Below are 24,520 nucleotides of genomic sequence, written 5' to 3' on the forward strand. Positions count from 1 at the left end.
TTGGGAAATGATGCAAGTCACAGTGCCATAACTGAAACAGTACAGCAGGAGGCCTGTGGCCTGCTCCTATGCACTACCCCTACCACCCAGTCCCACCTACTGTACAACATGGTAAACAATGACAACTAGAGAGGGATGTGAAGTACTTGAGGGTGAAAAAAACCCTTTTCATTCAATCAAATCTACCTCACTGAGTAAGAAAAAAAAAGGTATTGAAAATACATAGGCCCATACTTGCATTCTAAATAGTAGGCATGCGAAAATATAAAGTTTAATAGTATGTCAAATTTAGAAAATTGCGTATGCTTTAAATGCCAGGATGTTATACTCATTTCAGCTTTTCATGTAGTAGAATTCACTGCACACTTTTGAAGAAGAGAATCGTCTATTCAGACGTGTGTTTGACATCAGCTGATAATGAGACAAGGGGAGGTGCTTTACCCAAATGAACGAATGGCGGGAATTAATGCAATTGCGCATTAGATGAGGCATTCTCAGAATGGGGGAGCCTAGTATGTTGATATTTTGTACTAAACAGTACGTTCTAAATAGTATGTAGTTCGATTAGAACACATATCATTTAGTAAGTAGTAGGCAAGATAGATTTCGGACACGGCCATTGTATATGAAGGTAACCATTATGTCAAGGTTTTTAATGTAATGCTCTTTGTATGTAATGAGTGTAATACCCCTTACCAGACCCTTTGAGAGATCAGCTGGTGGCCAGTTTGCCTATAGAAATAATACATCTGCAACTTTTTATTAATACTTGGAAGTATCTCAGTCCAAGTGGATTATTATTTTTTTCTGCACTTAATTGGCGTATAAAAGCTCCACTTGGTGCCTTTAATACAGTATACCATGTGTCAGGATGCACAATGTTACATTAACACAATCTAGGAGCTTAGGTTGTCAGCAGTAACATTTATATTCCATTTCTGATAATGGTGCTTTAATAGATTATTTAAATTATTGTTTTAAATGTTACTGTAGCAACACAGTGCGTTTGGGGGCCAGGTGGAGCCAAGTGGATCTGACCCGAACACAAGTCAAACAAACACAGTTTTAATACTGCCATAATTACTGCCTAACCAGCACTCACAGCGTAGATAAGAGTGAACTAAGCAAATAAATGAGTTCACTGTGAGTTGAGGGGTTTCTTTTTAATGGACAGTAAAGTGAATGACACGTCTCCTTCTATCTGACTCTCTCTGGTGTGTCTAAAGTAGTCACTGATACATCTATTCATAAAAGTCATACAGCACTGTAGCTGTACTCCTGTACTTTAAAGCATCACGAGCAGTCCCACGATGGCTCTCTCACACACTATCTTCTTCTGTGTTCAAGATCTTTAATCCTATCATCATAAAAAACTACTGCCCAATAACAAGGGCTTCCCAGTTGGGCAACTTTCTCTTGGCAGAAACAGTGTGCAGATCTAATGAGAAGTATTTATTCAAATTCAATCCAAGGAAGCTGTGTGCTGAGGAGGAGTAAGAGTCGGACACAAAAGAAAGATGAGCCTATGCTATATTCTAGCAGTGTAATATGCAAGACAAAATTGGAATTACTTTGAGAGAGTAAGTATGTAAATGTATAGTATGTTCGTAGAAAAAGAGTGAAATGGGATGTAGGGAACTCACACTGCATGGTGAATGCCTCGCCAGGCACTGAGATGTAGTTCTTTCCTTGCGTGGGGAAGCGGTAGAGTGGAAGATTGTAGTTCTGTGGGATCTTCATTAGAGAGTAATCTGTTCGGGTCAGAGGTTAGAAACAGAGAGGGACCACTGCGAGTGTTTAACTAACTCCAACACCAGGCCTGGAGGGTTCTGACTGGGAGCCAAAGGCACAGTGTTATCTAGTGGTAATGATGATTTATGTGCAGATCAAAGATTTGACTTAGCCCCTGGGAGAGAGATGATGCAAGCTTGTCTACAGGCAAACAAAAATATTGTGCACAAATGGGGTCTGTTGAAAGGACCATGGTTATCTAAGCTTTTGGGGAACCCAGGAAATGCAAACATGTAGTGTATTCAAGGGTTTAAAACGCTTCTAAAGTTTGTAATTTCCACTTTAAAATGTCAGACTTGATTTGCCCTAAAAAAATGGTAACCCATACACAAATGTGTAATTAATTATACTCCACAAAACAATTCACATTTCCTGTTGTTATAGGATTATTTTTCTGCTGTAGCATACTGGCTCAAATTAAGATCCTACATCTGTAGGGTCTCTAACACTCTGTTTACAGTTAGACACTACAGTGTGTCAGTACAGTACAGTCAGGACTGGAGAGAGTTGAGTCACCATGGTACTAACCTGCTACAAAGGACTTTCCTCCCAGTGAGATGAGAGAGTGAGGGCTGGGGCTGGACTCCAGGCTGGACACCATCTGGACCATCACTTTGTCCACTGTCTCAATCAGCCCACTGACCACAGGGGTGGACTCCTGCTCCGAATGGTCCAGTAACAACATTCACACTCACAGAGATACACTGAAAACTTACTGTATTTTTGAAAGTTTTTGAGAGTTGGTAAATTATCATTGATATAGACCATAAAACCATGTAGTTACTGTACATGCTTTAAGAGTGTTATCAGCTGGGAGTGGGACTATATATACACAGAGGTGGGACCAAGTCACTATTATTCGAGTCACAAGCAAATCTCACATCACAAGGTCCGAGTCTCAAGTCGAGTCCCAAATAGAATGGGTTGAGTCTCGAGTCAAGTACAAGTCGTGCATTCTAAGAGCAAGACAAGTCAAGCCGAGTCACAAGTTTTTTCAAATCAATTCTCAAGTCAAGTAAAAAAACGATCTATACATGCAAACAGACATTGGGACTATAAGGTTCCATCTGACATCCATCTGACATTTTTGTCTGTGTCTGTGTGTAATGAACACAAGGGAGACAGAGAGCTGGTTTCAAGCGCAGGGCGCAGCAGGTGTTTAATGTAAAGGACCACAGGAGGAGGCAGGTAGCTGGGTCCAGGGGCAGGCAGCAGGTCATACACAGCGGGTCCAAAAGGCAACAGTACAGGCAGGGACAAGGCTAGTAACGTTGTCCGGGAGATCAGGCAATAGGTTGATAACAGGAAATCCGATAGGCTAAGGTACAGGCAGGGAATAGGCAAAAGGCATCGTTAGTGAGGCAGGCAAAAACTATCATACACGGGAGGCGTAAATGACGGGAAAAACAAAGCTCGGAAGAGAAGTGTGTCAAAAACAAACAATACCTCAAAAAGAAGGGGTGCAAAGAACTGAACTAAATAGTGTGTGATAATGACATACAGGTGTGTGAACAGGTGATCAGAATTCGGGTGATTGGGATCTGGAGAGTGAGCTGCATTCAGGGGATCTACTTGTTGGAGAGTGTGAGCTGGAAAGTGGGCTGGAAAATGAGCTGCATTCAGGGGATCTATGTGTCTGAGAGTGTGAGTTGGAAGCAGACGTTACACTGTGAAGTTAGTTCTATCTGCATAAACACATTTGAAGATGGTGCTATAAGGTTCTATCTGCAATCCAATCACAAGCCTGAACAATATAGATGGACCAATCAGAACACATCTCCCTCTTAGCATCTCCCTCCATCTCCCTCTTAGTATGGTCTAGGCTAGTCTAGTCAGCAATAATGGCACTCGGGCAACAACAGAAAAACACTGTCAGAAAGCTTAAAGTAAATGATTGTTGTTCAGTAATGACAGTAATTCGTCTGATGATCTTAATTTATTTCATAATGCATTTGATGATGAGTACTGACTATCTTGGTAAAATAGTGATATTTTACAATTGATGTATTCAAATGGCTGCAGTCTTCTTTCTAATTCAGAAGTGTCAGATAGAACCTTTCAGAACATTTCAGAGCCATAAGGTACAAATGATTTACACATGTCTCAGGATTTTGATACTCTGTACCTTAGATACTTTTAAGGTGAGGACCTCAACGGGTTATGAAAGAACAATTCACTACAAAACAGTTCTGAGATCTGGTATGTGAAATCTTTGATGCTCAATATCTCAGAACTATGCATTGCGTAGATAGAACCTTATAGGCAAGGTCACGAAACCTTAGTTTATTTATTGAGGTTATCAGACAGCCCTTTACATTATTTAGTCTACAACACATTTTGATTATGTAATAATACATTTTAAAAACAAATTCCAAATGCAAGCTTCATGAGTAAATGATACATTTCAAGCAATTTTGACATACCAAAAGACCAGTCGGCCTATGCTAGTAATTGTTGCCACCAATGTGAAGGAGCCAAAACTTTAACTTTGCTGGAGTATTGAAACACATCATCCTGAGATGTTTTGAAACATTACATGGTATGTTGTAACACCACTTAATCAAGTGTTGTGCAACACCTTGCCAGGGACTGGGAACATTACCAGAAAAGGTTGAAAATACAATTTTGGTGTTTCGAGCTCTGTTTAGTGCAGAATTATACACCTTCTCTTTTGGTGTTGTTTCCTCTCGCTAAAGCTTCTAAACACTATTATGGTGTTTAAAATCCTGTCTAGTTCAGAATTAGATCATTTCTTATTTTAATGTTCAACATTGATTTATGTATCTGATCATTTGCCAGTTTAACCCATTTTAGCAGGCACAGTGCTCAATCCATCAGCAGTAATTAGAGGTTTTACAGTAAACATTGCAGGATACTGTATTTGCCTCTACCATTAAAAGTTGGAAATGTGGGAATGTGTCGTCTCATCATTGCATGTCATTTTGCCTGATGGTTTTGAAAGCTGTTCATCATGATCCATTACAACTCATGGCATAACATGGTGCTTAATACTAACACTAATACTGGCCGATAGGTAGCCTAGTGGTTAGAGTGTTGGGTCAGTAACTGAAAGGTCGCTGGTTTGAATTCCTGAGCCGACAAGGTGAAAAATCTGTTGATGTGCCCTTGAAGGCACTTAACCCTAATTTGCTCCAGGGGTGCCGACCCTGTAAAACGACACATTTCACTGCAGCTATCCAGGTGTCTGTAACAATAGTATTTTTTACATAGAACTATACATTTTTCTTTCTTCAAACATGCATACAACATTGTGTAAAATAATCATTAAGTCAGAAATGTTTTACTCACAATCCTGTCAAACTGAGCCATGTGGCAAAATAGGAAGTGCAAGGAGATTAAAACCAGACTTCCAATGAGTTCAATAACAACATTTTCTCAATCTTTGCTTATCCTCATAAAATATATTTACATTTTGAGCAAAATATTATGTTGGATTTATTCCCCCCAAAAATGGGTCAAATTAAATGAACAAATAATTGAAATGACTTGCATTAATTTATTGGGTTTACAGTATGTTATTTTTATTTAAAAAAATTATATTTCAATTCACCACAGAATATTTTTTTACAGTGTGGCTGTGTTGTTGAGTGTAAAATTCCAATGAAATTCCAATGAAATGACGTCGTACCATCTTACTAAGATGTTCAATTCAATTCCCGCTTTCGCCTGTCCCACTTCCACTCCTTCTCTGTCTCCTCCTGTTTCTAAAAATCAATCAATATTTAGGCTATAAACCATTTGCAGTTCTCCATTTGATTGTATGAGGCACCATTTTGTGTGTTTGATGCTGCTTTTACATGCACTGAAACCCCACTCTCTGAAAACACTAATATTCAGATTGAATAACCACTTTGGGTGTTTCAGAATACTTCTATTCTGTTTTTAAAACTTTCTGTGTATCATAATACTGACATTGGGTTTAAATTCAAACACTCTTCAAACACCAGATCTCAGCTTAGGTGCACTACTTTTCATAGTTTCATTACACAATCACAGTGTTTTGAGTCTTTCTATTTTTACAGTGTATAGCTAGCTGTACAGCAAATCAGCAAATTGTTCGCTAGTTCAGTGGTTCTCAAACATTTTGAGCCGCGATCCCAAAAAGGAGTGGTTCAATGCTTGCGACCCCCGCACACGTGCACAATCGCTGAGCAAATGTAGCCTGTCATTACAGCCATAAACGGTGATACATTTTCCAAATGCGAGATAAAGAAAGTGTATTTTACACCTGCATTTTGAGCTGAAAGTCATTCATGTTAGCAGTCAATATCAACTAGGGATATCATCAGACCCGCTGGAGGATGACATGCCTGAGGGAGCATTTTAAATCAATTTGGAGCCCTAATAAAACAAGGTAGATTGGTCATACAGTTGTTCAAATGTATCTGAAATGTAGCCGTACACATCAATAACCATTGTTTTATATAATAACACAAGAAAGATATGTGCTCCACTAGGAAATACTGTACAACTGTATCCGAAATGCAGCGTAGCTGCCATAGACCTACACATCATTTGTGCACAGAACAGCTCGACACGATGAGCACCACTAGGCTATCAAAGATTCTTACAGGCTTCATAGCTTAAACTTCAATCAGTACAACTGTAGGCTACATTTCTGTTGAATTTGTGACACTACGCAATGAGCTTAACCTACAGTAAGCAATATTTTCTGTGGGCGTGTTTCAGAAAAGCTAACTAAATCAAACAAAGTGCATATTTTATATTCATAGCTAATGTGAAATTTCCTACATGACAGCACCCAATTTGAATCTGCCACGAATAAGAGTAAATGCCCATTCAGAGGGCAACACACACCCACATGCTATAGGAAGAGAGCAGAGCGATAAAGTAGGCTGTGTTGTTTTCATAGTATTGACATAACTTTTACAGTAGCCTATCACACAATGACTGTAATGCAAATGAATGATAACAGAGTCAACGTTTGCCTACTTCTTTTAGTAGGCTACACACGGTATTGGTCCTATACTACTGCAACATACAAAATGTACAAAAATGTAGGCCTATCTGAAATGCAGCCATATACACAACAACTGCCATTTAGCACACAAGAAAGCATGTGATGTTGAAGAGAAGCCCCATGAAGACTTATAGCCCAAGATGAGCTCATTAAAAAAGCACACACTTTAACCATCGATTCAGGACCATGGACAAAAGGCTACCTACCACCAGTCAGTGAGATGAAATTATGCAATGCCAATTTCAGCATCCCTGAAGTGGACAACAAGGACAATAGCAAAAAGCTTTGGAGCACCTTAAATTAAATTTCGGGCAAAAAGGCAAACTCAGCTCCATCAGTCATTGAGCCAGATGGCTCATTCATCACAAAACCCACTGACATTGCCAATTACTTTAATTCATTTTTTCATTGGCAAGATTAGCAAACGCTGACATTACACATCCAAGTATAATTATGAAAGACAAGCATTGTAATTTTGAATTCCATAAAGTGAGTGTGGAAGAGGTGAAAAAATTGTTGTCTATCAACAATGACAAGCCACCGGGGTCTGACAACTTGGATGGAAAACTACTGGGGATAACAGAGGATGATATTGCCACTCCTATTTGACATATCTTCAATCTAAGCCTACTAGAAAGTGTGTGCGCTCAGGCCTGGAGGGAAGCAAAATAAATTCCACTACCCAAGAATAGTAAAGACCCCTTTACTGTTTCAAATATCCGACCAATCACCCTGTTACCAACCCTTAGTAAACGTTTGGAAAAAATGGTGTTTGACCTGAAACAATGGTATTTTACTGTAAACAAATTGACAACAGACTTTATGCACGCTTATAGGGAAGGACATTCAACAAGCACATCAACTTAAACAAATAACTGCTAATTGGATGAGAGAAAATTATGATAAAAAGATTATGGGAGCTGTTTTGTTAGACTTCAGTGCGTCTTTTGACATTATCGATCATAGTTCTGATGGAAAAACATATGTGTTATGGCTTTACACCCCCTGCTATATTGTGGATAAAGAGTTACCAGTCTAATAGAACACAGAGGGTGTTCTTTAATGGAAGCCTCGCCAAAATAATCCAGGTTGAATCAGGAATTCCCCAGGGCAGCTGTGTAGGCCCCTTACATTTTTCAATATTTACTAATGACATGCCACTGGCTTTGAGTAAAGCCAGAGTGTCTATGTTAGCGGATGACTCAACACTATACAGTGAGTGAAATCACTGTAACACTTAACCTTTCTAGGAGATGCGTTCCGCTAGCGGAACCCCTGACAACATTCCGCTGTAAAGGCAGCGCGGGAAATTCAAAAATATTTTTTAGAAATATTTAACTTTCACACATTAACAAGTCCAATACAGCAAATGAAAGATAAACATCTTGTTAAATCTACCCATTGTGTCCGATTTAAAAAATGTTTTACAGCGAAAACACAACATATGATTACGTTAGATCACCGCCAAGTCCAAAAAACACACAGCCATTTTCCCAGCCAAAGATAGGAGTCACAAAAAGCAGAAATAGAGATAAAATGAATCACTAACCTTTGATGATCTTCATCGGATGACACTCATAGGACATCATGTTACACAATACATGTATGTTTTGTTCGATAATGTGCATATTTATATCCAAAAATCTCAGTTTACATTGGCGCCATGTTCAGAAATGCCTCCAAAATATCCCGAGAAATTGCAGAGCCACATCAAATAACAGAAATACTCATCATAAACTTTGATGAAAGATACATGTTTTACATAGAATTAAAGATACACTTGTTCTTAATGCAACCTAGTCTTCCGACTAGCTTGGAAAGACAGTACCGTGCAGTATCGAAGAGCCCTCACTGCTGCTCAATCATCCTATTTTTCCAACATAATTGAGGAAAATAAGAACAATCCAAAATTTATTTTTGATACTGTCGCAAAGCTAACTAAAAAAGGAGCATTCCCCAAGTGAGGATGGCTTTCACTTCAGCAGTAATAAATTCATGAACTTCTTTGAGGAAAAGATCATGATCATTAGAAAGCAAATTACGGACTCCTCTTTAAATCTGCGTATTCCTCCAAAGCTCAGCTGTCCTGAGTCTGTACAACTCTGCCAGGACCTAGGATCAAGAGAGACACTCAAGTGTTTTAGTACTATATCTCTTGACACAATGATGAAAATAATCATGGCCTCTAAACCTTCAAGCTGCATACTGGACTCTATTCCAACTAAACTACTGAAAGAGCTGCTTCCTGTGCTTGGCCCTCCTATGTTGAACATAATAAACGTCTCTCTATCCACCGGATGTGTACCAAACTGACTAAAAGTGGCAGTAATAAAGCTTCTCTTGAAAAAGCCAAACCTTGACCCAGAAAATATAAAAAACTATCGGCCTATATCGAATCTCCCATTCTTCTCAAAAAAAAAAAAAAAAGCTGTTGCGCTGCAACTCACTGCCTTCCTGAAGACAAACAATGTATACGAAATGCTTCAGACTGGTTTTAGACCCCATCATAGCACTGAGACTGCACTTGTGAAGGTGGTAAATTACCTTTTAATGGCGTCAGACCGAGGCTCTGCATCTGTCCTCGTGCTCCTAGACCTTAGTGCTGCTTTTGATACCATCGATCACCACATTCTTTTGGAGAGATTGGAAACCCAAATTGGTCTACATGGACAAGTTCTGGCCTGGTTTAGATCTTATCTGTCGGAAAGATATCAGTTTTTGGTTTAGATCTTATCTGTCGGAAAGATATCAGTTTGTCTCTGTGAATTGTTTGTCCTCTTACAAATCAACTGTACATTTCGGTGTTCCTCAAGGTTCCGTTTTAGGACCACTATTGTTTTCACTATATATTTTACCTCTTGGGGATGTCATTCGAAAACATAATGTTAACTTTCACTGCTATGCGGATGACACACAGCTGTACATTTCAATGAAACATGGTGAAGCCCCAAAATTGCCCTCGCTAGAAGCCTGTGTTTCAGACATAAGGAAGTGGATGGCTGAAAACGTTCTACTTTTAAACTCGGACAAAACAGAGATGCTTGTTCTAGGTCCCAAGAAACAAAGAGAGCTTCTGTTGAATCTGACAATTAATCTTGATGATTGTAAAGTCGTCTCAAATAAAACTGTGAAGGACCTCGGCGTTACTCTGGACCCTGATCTCTCTTTTGACGAACATATCAAGACTGTTTCAAGGACAGCTTTTTTCCATCTACGTAACATTGCAGAAATCAGAAACTTTCTGTCCAAAAATGATGCAGAAAAATTAATCCATGCTTTTGTTACTTCTAGGTTAGACTACTGCAACGCTCTACTTTCCGGCTACCCGGATAAAGCACTAAATAAACTTCAGTTAGTGCTACATACGGCTGCTAGAATCCTGACTAGAACCCAAAAATTTGATCATATTACTCCAGTGCTAGTCTCCCTACACTGGCTTCCTGTTAAGGCAAGGGCTGATTTCAAGGTTTTACTGCTAACCTACAAAGCATTACATGGGCTTGCTCCTACCTATCTTTCCGATTTGGTCCTGCCGTACATACCTACACGTACGTTACGGTCACAAGACGCAGGCCTCCTAATTGTCCCTAGAATTTCTAAGCAAACAGCTGGAGGTAGGGCTTTCTCCTATAGAGCTCCGTTTTTATGGAATGGTCTGCCTACCCATGTGAGAGACGCAGACTCGGTGTCAATCTTAAAGTCTTTACTGAAGACTCATCTCTTCAGTGGGTCATATGATTGAGTGTAGTCTGGCCCAGGAGTGTGAAGGTGAACGGAAAGGCTCTGGAGCAACGAACCACCCTTGCTGTCTCTGCCTGACCGGTTCCCCTCTCTCCACTGGGATTCTCTGCCTCTAACCCTATTACAGGGGCTGAGTCACTGGCTTACTGGTGCTCTTTCATGCCGTCCCTAGGAGGGATGCGTCACTTGAGTGGGTTGAGTCACTGACGTGATCTTCCTGTCTGGGTTGGCGCCCCCCCTTGGGTTGTGCCGTGGCGGAGATCTTTGTGGGCTATACTCGGCCTTGTCTCAGGATGGTACGTTGGTGGTTGAAGATATCCCTCTAGTGGTGTGGGGGCTGTGCTTTGGCAAAGTGAGAGGGGTTATATCCTTCCTGTTTGGCCCTGTCCGGGGGTATCATCGGATGGGGCCACAGTGTCTCCTGACCCCTCCTGTCTCAGCCTCCAGTATTTATGCTGCAGTAGTTTATGTGTCGGGGGGCTAGGGTCAGTTTGTTATATCTGGAGTACTTCTGTCTTATCCGGTGTCCTGTGTGAATTTAAGTATGCTCTCTCTAATTCTCTTTCTCTCTTTCTTTCTCTCTCTCGGAGGACCTGAGCCCTAGGACCATGCCTCAGGACTACCTGGCATGACTCCTCCTTGCTGTCCCCAGTCCACCTGGCCGTGCTGCTGCTCCAGTTTCAACTGTTCTGCCTGCGGCTATAGAACCCTGACCTGTTCACCAGACGTGCTACCTGTCCCAGACCTGCTGTTTTCAACTCTCTAGAGACCGCAGGAGCGGTAGAGATACTCTTAATGATCGGCTATGAAAAGCCAACTGGCATTTACTCCTGATGTGCTGACTTGCTGCACCCTCGACAATTACTGTGATTATTATTATTTGACCATGCTGGTCATTTATGAACATTTGAACATCTTGGCCATGTTCTGTTATAATCTCCACCCGGCACAGCCAGAAGAGGACTGGCCATCCCTCATAGCCTGGTTCCTCTCTAGGTTTCTTCCTAGGTTTTGGCCTTTCTAGGGAGTTTTTCCTAGCCACCGTGCTTCTACACCTGCATTGCTTGCTGTTTGGGGTTTTAGGCTGGGTTTCTGTACAGCACTTTGAGATATCAGCTGATGTACGAAGGGCTATATAAATACATTTGATTTGATTTGAACCGCTGTGTCAGATTTCAAAAAAACTTTACGGAAAAAGCACACCATGCAATAATCTGAGACGGCGCTCAGATATAAACAACATTTCAACAGAAAGTCAACAGAAATACGAAATTACATCATAAATATTCCCTTACCTTTGATGATCTTCATCAGAATGCACTCCCAGGAATCCTAGTTCCACAATAAATTGTTGTTTTGTTCGATAATGTCCATTACTTATGTCCAAGTAGCTACTTTTGCTAGCACATTTAGTACACATGTTCAAACGCTCGCGCAGGTCCAGGCGAACGTCGGACGAAAACTTCAAAAAGTTATATTACAGGTCGAATAAACTTGTCAAACTAAGTAGAGAATCAATCTTCAGGATGTTGTTATCATAAATATTCAATAACGTTCCAACCGGAGAATTCCTTTGTGTCTACAGAAGTAATCGAACACAAGACGATATCATGTGGAATGCGCATGACCAGGAATTGGCACCAGACCACTGACTCAAACACCTCCCATCCGGCCCCACATCACAGTAGAGGCTTCATTCAACGTTCTACAGACTGTTGACATCTAGTGGAAGGCGTAGGAAGTGCAAACAGATCCATATCTTACTGGGATTTCAATAGGCGATGAGTTGAAAATCGACCAGCCTCAGAATTCTCACTTCCTGTTTGGATTTTTTCTCAGGTTTTTGCCTGCCATATGAGTTCTGTTATACTCGCAGACATCATTCAAACAGTTTTAGAAACTTCAGAGTGTTTTATATCCAATAGTAATAATAATATGCATATATTAGCATCTGGGACAGAGTAGGAGGCAGTTCACTCTGGGCACGCTATTCATCCAAAGTGAAAATGCTGCCCCCTATCCCTAAAAAGTTAAAGAGCTGCAGTTGGTTTCAGAATGGGTGGCAAGGAATAAGTAAGTCCTAAATATTTCAAAAACTAAAAGCATTGTATTTGGGACAAATCATTCACTAAACCCTAAACCTCAACTAAATCTTGTAATAAATCATGTGAAATTGCGCAAGTTGAGGTGACTAAACTGCTTGGAGTAACCCTGGATTGTAAACTGTCATGGCAAAACACATTGATACAACAGTAGCTAAGATAGGGAGAAGTCTGTCCATAATAAAGTGCTGCTCTGCCTTCTTAACAACACTATCAACAAGGCAGGTCCTACAGGCCCTAGTTTTGTCGCACCTGGACTGTTGTTCAGTCGTGTGGTCAGGTGCCACAAAGAGGGACCTCGGAAAAATAAAATTGGCTCAGAACAGGACAGCCCTTAAATGTACACGGAGAGCTAACATTAATAATATGCATGTAAATCTCTCATGGTTCAACGTGGAGGAGAGATTGACTTCATCACTACTTGTTTTTGTAAGAAGTGTTGACATGCTGAATGCACCGAGCTGTCTGTTTAAAAAACTAGCACACAGTTCGGACACCCATGCATACCCCACAAGACACCAAAAGTCTCTTCACAATCCCCAAGTCAAGAACAGACTATGGGAGGTGCAGGGTACTACATAGAGCCATGGCTACCTGGAACTCTATTCCCCATCAGGTAACTGATGAAAGCAGTAGAATCAGATTTTTTTTAAATATAAAAATACGTCTTATGAAACAGCGGGGACTGTGAAGAGACACACATACAGATATGCACTCTACACACACGTACACATGGATTTTGTATTGCATATATGTGGTAGTAGAGTAGTGGCCTTAGAGAACACAATGTGTTGTGAAAAGTGTTCTTTTTTATTGTATATAACTGCCTTAACTTTGCTGGACCCCAGGATCCTGAATAAATACAAATACAAATAGGAGCACCATGCCAGGGCTCACCTCTGAGCACAACCAATAGGCTACATTGGTCATTGTCCCTATACCCATAAAATAACGCAAAGCTGTATATCTATCAATAGCAATTAGACACGCAAAAGCAAGCACATATTAAGAATCACAGGTAAATTTAACATGCATTGAAGTAAAAAGCGAAGGCCTAAAGTAACTACACATTACATAAAAAAACTGCCAAACAACCAGGCATGAGGGGAAAACAATGAATTGAATATTCTGGCATGGCGTCCAGGGCCATAAAGGTTGTAGCTTACCATTTAGAAGAGCTGCAGCTTCCTCAATTATGTGTTGCACCTTATGAGAAGTGTCTGATTCCCTTCTCCTTCCTGGCGAAATGTACTTGTCAGGTCCCTCTCAAATGCCAGCTGGACAAGCTGGGCTTTTCGTTGATGTAACATACTGCGTCTGTGTTCACTGAATACGTTCTTCAGGGTGGAGAAGGCCCCAAACGTAGATGCCACCAAATATTAATCCATGTTTCAGTGCCAACAGCACAGTCAGCACTGCTGACAAAGGCCTGCCATATCTTTGAAAAACACTGAGTGGGGTCCATTTGTTGTTGTTGGCAGCAGTTGCGATTTCACTTTGCAAGAAATTTCGACTCACAATAAACTCTGCTTCCACTGGTTCAGTTTTGGTTCGATCCAACAATGGCTTGGTATTGCTCACATCCCAAACGTTTGGGCTCTTGAGATCAATGGCACACAGAGCTTCCACCCATTGACTATTTTAATTGCGATGACATTTCCCCCAGCACGGCATCCAATGAGCTGAAAAACAGTATTTTACAGTCCCTCATTATGCTGGTCCACAGTGCTTTACAACTACTGTACATATTGTACTCTTGCAGAGTTTTACTCATGAGTCTCAGTCGTTTGCTTGGAGCCGGTGTGCTCGTGCCCTCCAGGCATGCCTCCCAAAGCTTTTCAAATTCACATCGCAGGTTTTCAATGCACCCATACGTACAGTGTGGACAAGTTTGGCACCGGTGTGTAGATCAGTAGCTTCAAACTGCAGTAACTTGTTAGGAGGATCAAGGAACCCCAGGATTTTGTGAGTCATGATAGAAATAAACTTCAGCTTGGCTCTGTCACTGCTTTCAACAAGCCTGTGGTCTCAAGTCTCCCATCTGTGCCATATGTGCAAGTAGATTCGATTTTACCGAGCACAATTTCAAAATGACTGACACTGTGGTGAGATGGCCAGTCCAAGTAATTTCAGTTTTTCCCCAGTGTACTATGCAGTACTATGGGCTCACGAGTGGCACAGCGGTCTAAGGCACTGCAACTCAGTGCTACAGGCGTCACTACAGACCCTGTTTCGAACCTGGGCTATTTCACAACTGGCCGTGATTGGCCGTGAATTTGTTCTTAACTGACTTGCCTAGTTAAATAAAAAGCTACTGTGTGTTTCCTAAAGAAGCTACACATATTGAAAAAGTCCTCTATCAAATCCTCAGATGACATAAGGTGCACCACAACCAAATGCAGACCTTGAACCAGGCGCTACAAAAGGCCCGCTTTCTCCCACTGAAAATGTGTATCGGGTAAGTGTCAAGACAAACCTGTGCTGGCTCCTCATCACTAAGGTTGTCAGGTGCTAGTGGCAGGGGTAACGGAGGTGCAGGTGTTTGTTGTGATGTTACCCTTGTGCTGGTGCTAGGCCATGGCTCTTCTCCATCTAGTTGGTCAGCAGGCAGTGTGGGGGAGGGGTGGGTTGCTTCTAGGCTCCTCAACCTCGGTGGTCGGGCTAGCAGGCTGCTCGGTGAGCTCGGCATCGGTCTCGACATGGTGGTCCTCAGTTTTTGTTGCTCTTGGCAGTGCCCAGCCATTTTCAGATATCCATTCTGACCAAAGCTTAGCAAACTAGCTATAATTATTCAGTGTGCCACTACCAAAACTTAATGAAGCTAGCTGTAGTTGTCTGCAATAGTGAACAACCTTTTTCCCTGTCAATTTGACCCTGCCCTGTGATCCATGAGCTTCCTAAACAAGGTAATTAAGGCGGTACCTTATGACATTGTATGGCTATATAAGTGCCCAATCAGAATGCCTTTTTGGATTTTAACTACAAAATATTACATTATTAAATCCCCCATTCCTCCCCCCTCCTCAGATCATGAGCACACATCGGCATATAGCCTCCATAGCCACGGGAAGTAGAGGTGCTAACGGTGCTGCAGCAACCCCTGATAAAATACAAATGGTAGGCTATATGTAGCCTATTAAAATAATATTTTTCCCATTCAGTTTCACACTCGCGACCCCCGCAAAACCTTCTCACTGGGCTTGCTCACCTGACCTGCAATGATTGACCGCTTGCTGATCCAATCAGAAAGCCGAGTGTGTGTTTCACTAGCCAATCTATTTTCTTGCAAGTGCCATACCGTCTCTGGCTGCGTGGAGAATAGCCAAGGAGACTCTGTGCCACAAAATTAGTGACAAAATGTTACAAAAGCTGTCCAAATAATTTCACGTCATCAGTCTCAAGTCAAAGTTGAGCCTCAACTCTTGAGGCTGTAAGTCAAAGTCAAGTCTCAAGTTATTTTATTTTCTATCAAGCCGAGTCTCAATTCATCAAATTTGTGACTCGGAGTCAGACTCGAGTCCAAGTCATGTGACTTGAGTCCACACCTCCAGCTTGGTCTCATAGTTAATGTATCTGACACTCAAATTAGTATGCTATGCTGTGTTTGGTACGGTTACATAAAACAGAAAGTTACTTAAGACAAAAAACGAAAGGAGGGTGACTGGTCGGGGTGGATGGGTAGCATATAACGCAAACGTCTAGCAACCCAATGGTTGCGTGTTCAAATCTCATCACGGACAACGTTATCATTTTAGCTAATTAGAAATGTTGCTACTAAACTCAGCAAAAAACAAAACGTCCTCTCACTGTCAACTGCATTTATTTTCAGCAAACTTAACGTATAAATATTTGTATGAACATAACAAGATTCAACAACTGAGACATAAACTAAAGAAGTTCCACAGACATGTGACTAACAGAAATTGAATAATGTGTCCCTGAACAAAGGGGGGAATAAAAATCAAAAGTAACAGTCAGTATCTGGTGTGGCCACCAGCTGCATTAAGTACTGCAGTGCATCTCCTCCTCATAGCCTGCACCAGATTTGCCAGTTCTTGCTGTGAGATGTTACCCCACTCTTCCATCCAACAGGTCCCAGACATGCTCAATGGGATTGAGATCCGGGCTCTTCGCTGGCCATGGCAGAACACTGACATTCCTGTCTTGCAAGAAATCATGCACAGAACAAGCAATATGGCTGGTGGCATTGTCATGCAGGAGGGTCATGTCAGGATGAGCCTGCAGGAAGGGTACCACATGAGGGAGGATGATGTCTTCCCGGTAACACACAGTGTTGAGATTGCCTGCAATGACAACAAGCTGTACCGATCCTGTGCAGGTGTTGTTACACGTGGTCTGCCACTGCGAGGATGATCAACTGTTCGTCCTGTCTCCCTGTAGCGCTGTCTTAGGCATCTCACATTACGGACATTGCAATTTATTGCCCTGGCCACATGTGCAGTCCTCATGCCTTCTTGCAGCATTGCTAAGGCATGTTCACGCAGATGAGCAGGGACCCTGGGCATCTTTCATTTGATGTTTTTCAAAGTCATTAGAAAGGCCTCTTTAGTGTCCTAAATTTTCATAACTGTGACCTGAATTGCCTACCGTCTGTAAGATGTTAGTGTCTTAATGACCGTTACACAGGTGCATGTTCATGAATTGTTTATGGTTCATTGTTTAAACCCTTTACAATGAAGATCTGTGAAGTTATTTGGATTTTTACGAATTATCTTTGAAAGACAGGGTCCTGAAAAAGGGACGTTTCTTTTTTTGCTGAGTTTACTTACTATTTTTTAGCTACTTTGCATGTTAGCTAATCCTTCCCCTAACCCTAACTTTAACCCTTTAACCCAACTCCTAACCGTAATTTAGCCTAGCTAACTCTAGCCACCTAGCTATTGTTAGCATTAGTCACCTAGCTAAAATGTGAAAATTCATAACATATTGTACATTTACTATGTTACATCTACCCCTGGGTCCAGGTTGCAGCTAGTACACCTCTGATATACACTGTATTAACTGGCATCTGACTTACTTTTTATGATGCTCTACCACATCCAAGTCTATTGTTTTCATGCACGAAGACCATCTGGTTCAGCTTGCTTATATGAAAACAAGTGTGTTTGTTCAGTGTCTACAGAACATTGAAATCACAAACTCGCTCATTCCTGTGTTCGCACATGTTAGTGTTGAAAGATTTAGAGCCAGAATGAATTTGATCATATTCACAATTTAGTATCATATAGCTGGTTTACTGTCAACCCGTATTTGCCTTTATCCTCTCAAATATTGACTTTCACACAGTGATTTCACAGAGATATCATGAACTAATTTACCTCATCCTCTCGAGCCACTTCAGAAGACAGTACTTCCCCCACACTCTTCAGAAAGGCCTGGGTGGGACACAACATTATGGGTCTGTGACCTGATACAAACTATTACAATATACTTTGGTGTGTGTGTGTGTGTGTGTGTGTGTGTGTGTGTGTGTGTGTGTGTGTGTGTGTGTGTGTGTGTGTGTGTGTGTGTGTGTGTGTGTGTGTGTGTGTGTGTGTGTGTGTGTGTGTGTGTGTGTGTGTGTGTGTGACTGTATATACTTCTATCCTTGTTAAAGTACCTGTGTGAGGTTGTTGGCAGTGTCTTGGGGGATGGTCTTGTTGGGCAGGCTGAATGGCAGAAACTCCAGGAAGCCTTGCATGGGCAGAGGGTCCTGGGAGCTGTGGATCTCCTCACTCAGCCTGGTGGTGATAGAATGGGACACATCTGTGTTTCCCTAGGGGAAAACAAGCACCATGCATTAAAACAGATTTTATTCCCTAAAGATACTCTCCCAAGACCAGAATGGGACCAATATACACAGGACACGTTACTTAACCATTACCCTATCCAGTTAGAACTCTTTCTGGCTAATGTCTGCTGTAAAAGTGTGCTGCTTATTTTCCAGCTTCATGCCCTACAGGGACCCATTTTGTGCTGTTTTGAACAGCTGTCTCTGCTTTCGCCACTCTACGTCCACAACTGCCGTTTAATAAACAGAAGAGGTTCATTCACATGTGCTCTTAATATCCCTTTTTCCATGCAATTCCTGTCTTAAAGGAAAACAATAGTTCCATAAGGAATTAATTGTTTGTTTGTGTTGGTGGCAGTTCAACCACCAGGCTTCTACCTCATTTCCTGTGAGGCTGCCGTGTGTCTGTTCTAGTTGTAAACCCTGAAAACCATTTCAAATATCCAAGACATGCACATTCCTATGGTGAGAGGTCAAGATGGGCACCAAATGTATTATCTGTATAAATCTCCAAAGTTGAGAACTCACCGGTGTTTGTGTCGTAGAGGAGACTTCTTTAGGAACACTTGCTGTGGTAGGATAAGTCCAAGCATCACCTAGTTGGAGAAATATATGAGACCCATTCGACCCTTCCACCTGTCATCTATAGGAACACTATCTACATGCCAAATGGATTGCTTAGAGAAGAGCTGGATTTGTTCAGGTCCCAAAGATTGATGATTCCTTGCTACGTGTCTGATGATGTTTGGACCTCCCCCAGCCAGGGAATGATGGAAAGAAGTGCTGTGGGGTTGTACCTGCTCTTCATATAATCAACCACCTAATACATCATATAGGTACTGTACAAGCCAAAGAGATGTTGGAAGGAAGTCATGAAATCATGCTGTCTGTAAATATCACTAGGTGCACTCAGCAACACTAAATGACCATATATGGTTTTACATTAGGACCATCCCTTCCAATAGTCAGTTCTTCTTTAGTCCCATTCATTCTCTACAGGTGTAAAATTATAAAATGCCTTCTATTACCATGACAACTTTGTTGTTTATGTCTGTTATGTCTGGGGGGAAAAACAGCACTGAGACCACCTGAATCTTTCAACATAACCACCTGAATCCTTCACAATGGGCCTAGTTATTAGACAAAGCCTCAGGGAATTGGTGCCCACACCCACATTATTAGTATTTTCCATAAGCATGACTAGTGATTCATCAATTTTTACCAGCAGACATAGTTCACCATGATCCGAATAACACTTCTAGGACTATACAGAGGTCATTGTCCATTTCTTTTGAGTTTTTAGAACCACCCAAGATGAATCAAAGCAGCAATGAAAAAGGTAATGTATTATTTATATTTTTACATCAGTTTAGTCCCCTAATCTAAAACCAACGTGTTTGGCCTATATCCCCACTGGACACTTAGTAACAGTACAGGGCCCTTATCAGATGAAATGCTTATATATGGTAAAAATATGTGAGACCCTTATAAGGTGGAAGATTGTGAAACAATTTTATGGTAGACGTATGTGAGATGATTTTAAGATGGGGAGGATTTGTACAGTTTAATATGTTGTCGTGTCTTCCATGCGGCAGTACTGTGGATGGAATGTCTATGGAAATGACCAAGATGGAAATTGCTTTTGAACCTCTTTCTCCTCACATCCGTCCAGGGGAAATTGTGAACATAGCGAACATTTCACATCACGGAAAAAAAGAGTGGAACAAATTCAGACTGACAGTGACATGTGATCTTACCTATGGCAGCCTTGTAGTACATAAGGATCTCCTCTGGTGACAGAGCCCTCTCCCAGATGATAAACTCATCAAAGGCTCCTGTCAAATGGTGTCCATAGGACTGGTCATTTCCTGTCCCAATGACCAGGTCAGGGTAAGGGTCTCCATAGTTCATAGACACGTTGCCAGTGGGGTCACTGGTGTTGAATGTCCCATTGATGTAGATGTTGAGACCATCCTTCAGGGTCCAGGTGAACAGAATGTGGGTCCAGAAGGGCCCTGAAAGGGAAGAGAGAAGCGGAGAAATCATAATTATGACCACCCTCCATCTCAGGAAAGTAAAGGGCTTCTTTATTGGGCTTAGAGAATTTACGTTTTGCATGAAATGAAGCAAAGTTCACCTAATATTTGTTCTACTCTTGTATGTGGGTATTATAGCCTACAGTAGGTCAGACAACTGTGTTATTCCACTAATATCCACCCAAAATGTCCCCATGTTCCACTACACACTCTTAGAAAAAAAGGTGCTAAATAGAACCTAAAAAGGGTTCTTCGGCTGTCCCCATAGGAAAACCCCCTGAAGGCCCCTTTTTAGTTCCAGGTAGAACCCGTTTGAGTTCCATGTAGAACCATTTACACAGAGGGTTCTACATGGATCCCAAAAGAGTGCTACCTGGAGCCAAAAAGGGTTCTTCTATGGGGACAGATGAAGAACCTACTTGGAACCCTTTTTTCTAAGAGTGCAGCCATTCAGTCAGCACCTCCATTCTATCCCCCCAAATTGTTTCAATAGACTCCTCCAAAGAGGAAATAACATATCCAGTACTTCTAAAGGTAAACGGACAATAAAGAGAATCCCAAAATATATTCACTGTGAACAGTTCCACCAGTGGAGGTTGGCTCAGAGTGCCAACACCCAGCTATCCCATTGGGATTGGTTTAAACACAAACCATATGTCCCACCAAGAAGTTCCCCATTCACTTGTTCAATCTCTCTTTCCTTTTGGTCTCTCTCTATATTTTAGATAGAGATGTTTCTGTTGAACACAGGTTAGGCTCGAACACATTGTGACAAGGTCTACCAAACCAGTCCTGTCTCCTGGTACTGGAAGAGGTCTCATAACAGCTGGTTGAGTCATAGATCTAAGGCTTTACCTCTGTTATGAATCAAAAGCTAAACAACTGCATGGTAAAATGGTGACATATCGTCATGGCACATTATAAGAGCCAGATGATGTTTGATCTTCTGTAACTAATAATCAAATAAATCAAAAGTGCACATGAAGTCCTGTAATATAAACAAGATGACGGAAGACATTTGAGAATTTGTTCATTTTTCTCCTCTAATAAAAAATGGCTGGGAAATGTTCCTTTCTTATTCAAAGAACCTGCAGTGCAGAGAGCGACATGATGTGTTTTCCTCCAGAAATAGCAGACCAGGTTTGAGATTGTAGGGGATGGATAAATAGTTTTGCTATAGTAGAATATTTATGTTATTTAAATTACTTCATTTAGAGTCCACTTGGGCCTTCAAGTTTGAAATATATGACATTTTTAAGGATATGACTTTCATACATACTATGAAAGGTTACATACGTATGCACTATTTAGCATGTGGTTCAGTATTTACTATAGTCACGCAACAATATGGAAACAGGCTTGCCAGTAAAATGTGACACATTTATAGTTTGAGATAAAGAATACATTTAATCCATCATTGAATCCATAAAATAATTCTGGGACCAACAGTATAGTCTGCTGATGATTGTAGCTCCATCTGCTTATAATCAACCATATTCAAGGCAAAAAATCTAAAATTATTGAAAACCACAATACATTCCTCATGTATTAATATAAGAATATTTTTTATCCCAACATCTACATCTAAAGACCGCTTTATAACATTCTTTTAAATAATTATTTTGAATCTTTAGGAAAAAAATACCTAGTATATTGATGTTAGCCCTCCACCTCTTGAAGTTTCCTCGTGTGTAGAACTCTACGTATCCAATGTAGGCATTGGCATAGACAGAGAAGCCATTGGAGATGACTTTCCCTCCAGAGACTATTGCAAAACGGGACTCTGCCTCCTGGTTCTTCCAAAAGAAGGAAAATGTAATCCCTGAAAAACATGAACATAGATTTATCACAGATTCAAAAATAGGGAAAATTGTTTCAGAACACAAAATTATGCTAATTGTAATACATTTAGATCTACATTCAACGCCATAAACAAGATTGTGTAGTTACCCCATTAGATAATCACTTCAATTCACTTCAATACATTGTCAGTACTGTGTAGCTGTAGAATGTTGTTGAGAAGAGATCGAGACAGGCAGAACTCACCCTCAGGGCCACACAGAGTGGGGTCACTAATGCAGGAGTTCTGGTAGTTCCCAAAGTGGAGAAATGTGCCTCCATTATCTCCATTCAGATAGATCCCCTTGTTGACCATCCCTTCAACTATGTCTACAGGAGGATGAAATAACAACATTATTTTGCCTGATGAGAAAAGGAGGCAGTTTTTCCTCTGAACTAGGCTTTTCACAGGCAAACTAATAGGCAAGCAGTTGTCATAGATTTATGAACAAATTCTCTGTACTGCACCAAATATGGAATGTTCCCCACTGCATAATGACCTACCATGGTAGTCAGCTATGACCAAAGTGTTTCCCTTTGTTGTTCTCCCCCTTTAAATCATGTAAGCAGACAAAACTAAATAGGCCCACCACGTTGAGGTTAAAAAGCAAAGCTCCACTTTACAGCACTCTAGATACAGATCTCTATACCTCTAGTCTCCAAGCTTGTGTAATCCCGATTTACACACTGCAGTCTCGGCTCTTTTTCCAGTGAAGAAAACAATTGTCTCTCCCTGACTACACACACCGTCTCACACACACAGACAAATCCAACATCCTCAGGTTTCAGTGTGTGTGACACACTCATGTCAACTACTGGCTGAGCTGGTACCCCATGCAAAAGACGATGGAGACTGAATAGCCTTAACATGACAGATAGCACTACAGTAACACCAACAGAGCAGGGAGACTGACTATACACACAAATTAATTTCGGTGAGCAGTGATGTTCCTCACCTACTGTTGCAGAAACATTAGTGTAGGCAGAGTCATTGGTATACACAGAGGAAGAGTTATGGGAGGAAGGGAGCACAGTGTGCTTGTGGATTTGAAGAGCTAGGTGAAACATAGAAAACAAACAGACAAAGGAGAAACAGGTGATTTACATATATACACACAAATAACACAAAACAGCCAGACAACACAACAGAACAGTGAGAGACAAGCACAGACACTAGGCATCGTGAGGGATGTGGTGCGTGAGCAGGGTTGAGATTAAGTGTGATGCTGGGCTCAGTACACAGTGCTCAAGCAGGAACAGATCAATAATATCCCTTTAGGATCAAAGTACATTTTGTAAGGAAATATTTGAACTGCCGTTCTCAAGTCTTGATCTCATCCCTCACAACTGATATAATCGATTGTGAGTCCCAAGGTATTCCATTCCGAATCACTTTGATGTTTCAAACTACCTTAAGCTTATTCAAATTATCAATATCAATTATCAATCAGTTTTGCAAACAATAGTCTTAGCATTAAAATGTACCAGGGGATGAAGGATAACTTCTTATCCCATTTTGTTTATTGAAACACAGTGCTTTGATGTACATTAGCAAGTAGCCTTTAGACATTTCATTTTGACTCTCTACTTTGAAAGTTATTATAGCAAATTTTTGTGTAAGACAGACAAAAGGTGAATTGAGCTATAGACCATGCGGACAGAGAATGGAAAAGACTGGGTATTCTATTCCTAAGAATATAGGTCAATGCACATACTTATATTACTTCCATTAACATGACCTGGTCTGTTTCCAATCTGGTCCCACAATCCATGGATCCCGTCCACCTTATCCAGTGGCCAATAGTGTGAGGCTGTGCCTAACACCTGGAGGCCTGGACAGAAAGTTATGTGTAAACAAAGCCCCAGATGGGACCTTTCTCTAATCACACTCAATCATGCTATTTCAATGGGTTATTTTCCTGGCATTCCTCCGTGTGTATTTTAGGATTACAATTATTGACAATTCTAAACAATACAGCTAATTTGTTGATGTTTGGGTATCTCATTCAATAAACACTGTTTACATTGCTTAATAAAACACTATTACTGAGTATTACACTTATGGTCAGTCACAAACTATAATTCATCATCCCATTATACAGTACCAGTCAAAAGTTTGGACACACCTACTCATTCAGGGGTTTTCTTTATTTTTTTACTCTTTTCTGCATTTTAGAATAATAGTGAAGACATCAAAAATATGAAATAACACATATGG

General features: G+C 40.9%; 1 protein-coding gene across 1 annotated transcript in view; it reads right to left on the reverse strand.

The window, feature by feature from the left end:
• Window positions 1–24,520, reverse strand: part of adgrd1 (adhesion G protein-coupled receptor D1) — a 70,485-nt gene that overhangs the window by 43,857 nt on the left and 2,108 nt on the right. The window contains exons 2-11 of the mRNA XM_038997578.1: window positions 24,042–24,134; window positions 23,259–23,357; window positions 22,510–22,632; window positions 22,109–22,285; window positions 20,185–20,442; window positions 18,650–18,657; window positions 18,257–18,412; window positions 17,976–18,032; window positions 2,320–2,449; window positions 1,644–1,751 (exon numbers count right to left, since the gene is read on the reverse strand). Coding sequence (XP_038853506.1) covers window positions 1,644–1,751; window positions 2,320–2,449; window positions 17,976–18,032; window positions 18,257–18,412; window positions 18,650–18,657; window positions 20,185–20,442; window positions 22,109–22,285; window positions 22,510–22,632; window positions 23,259–23,357; window positions 24,042–24,134 — 1,209 coding nt within the window. The remainder of the gene's footprint in view (window positions 1–1,643; window positions 1,752–2,319; window positions 2,450–17,975; window positions 18,033–18,256; window positions 18,413–18,649; window positions 18,658–20,184; window positions 20,443–22,108; window positions 22,286–22,509; window positions 22,633–23,258; window positions 23,358–24,041; window positions 24,135–24,520) is intronic.

This window comes from Salvelinus namaycush, chromosome 1, assembly GCF_016432855.1.
Source record: "Salvelinus namaycush isolate Seneca chromosome 1, SaNama_1.0, whole genome shotgun sequence".
Lineage (NCBI taxonomy): Eukaryota > Metazoa > Chordata > Actinopteri > Salmoniformes > Salmonidae > Salvelinus > Salvelinus namaycush.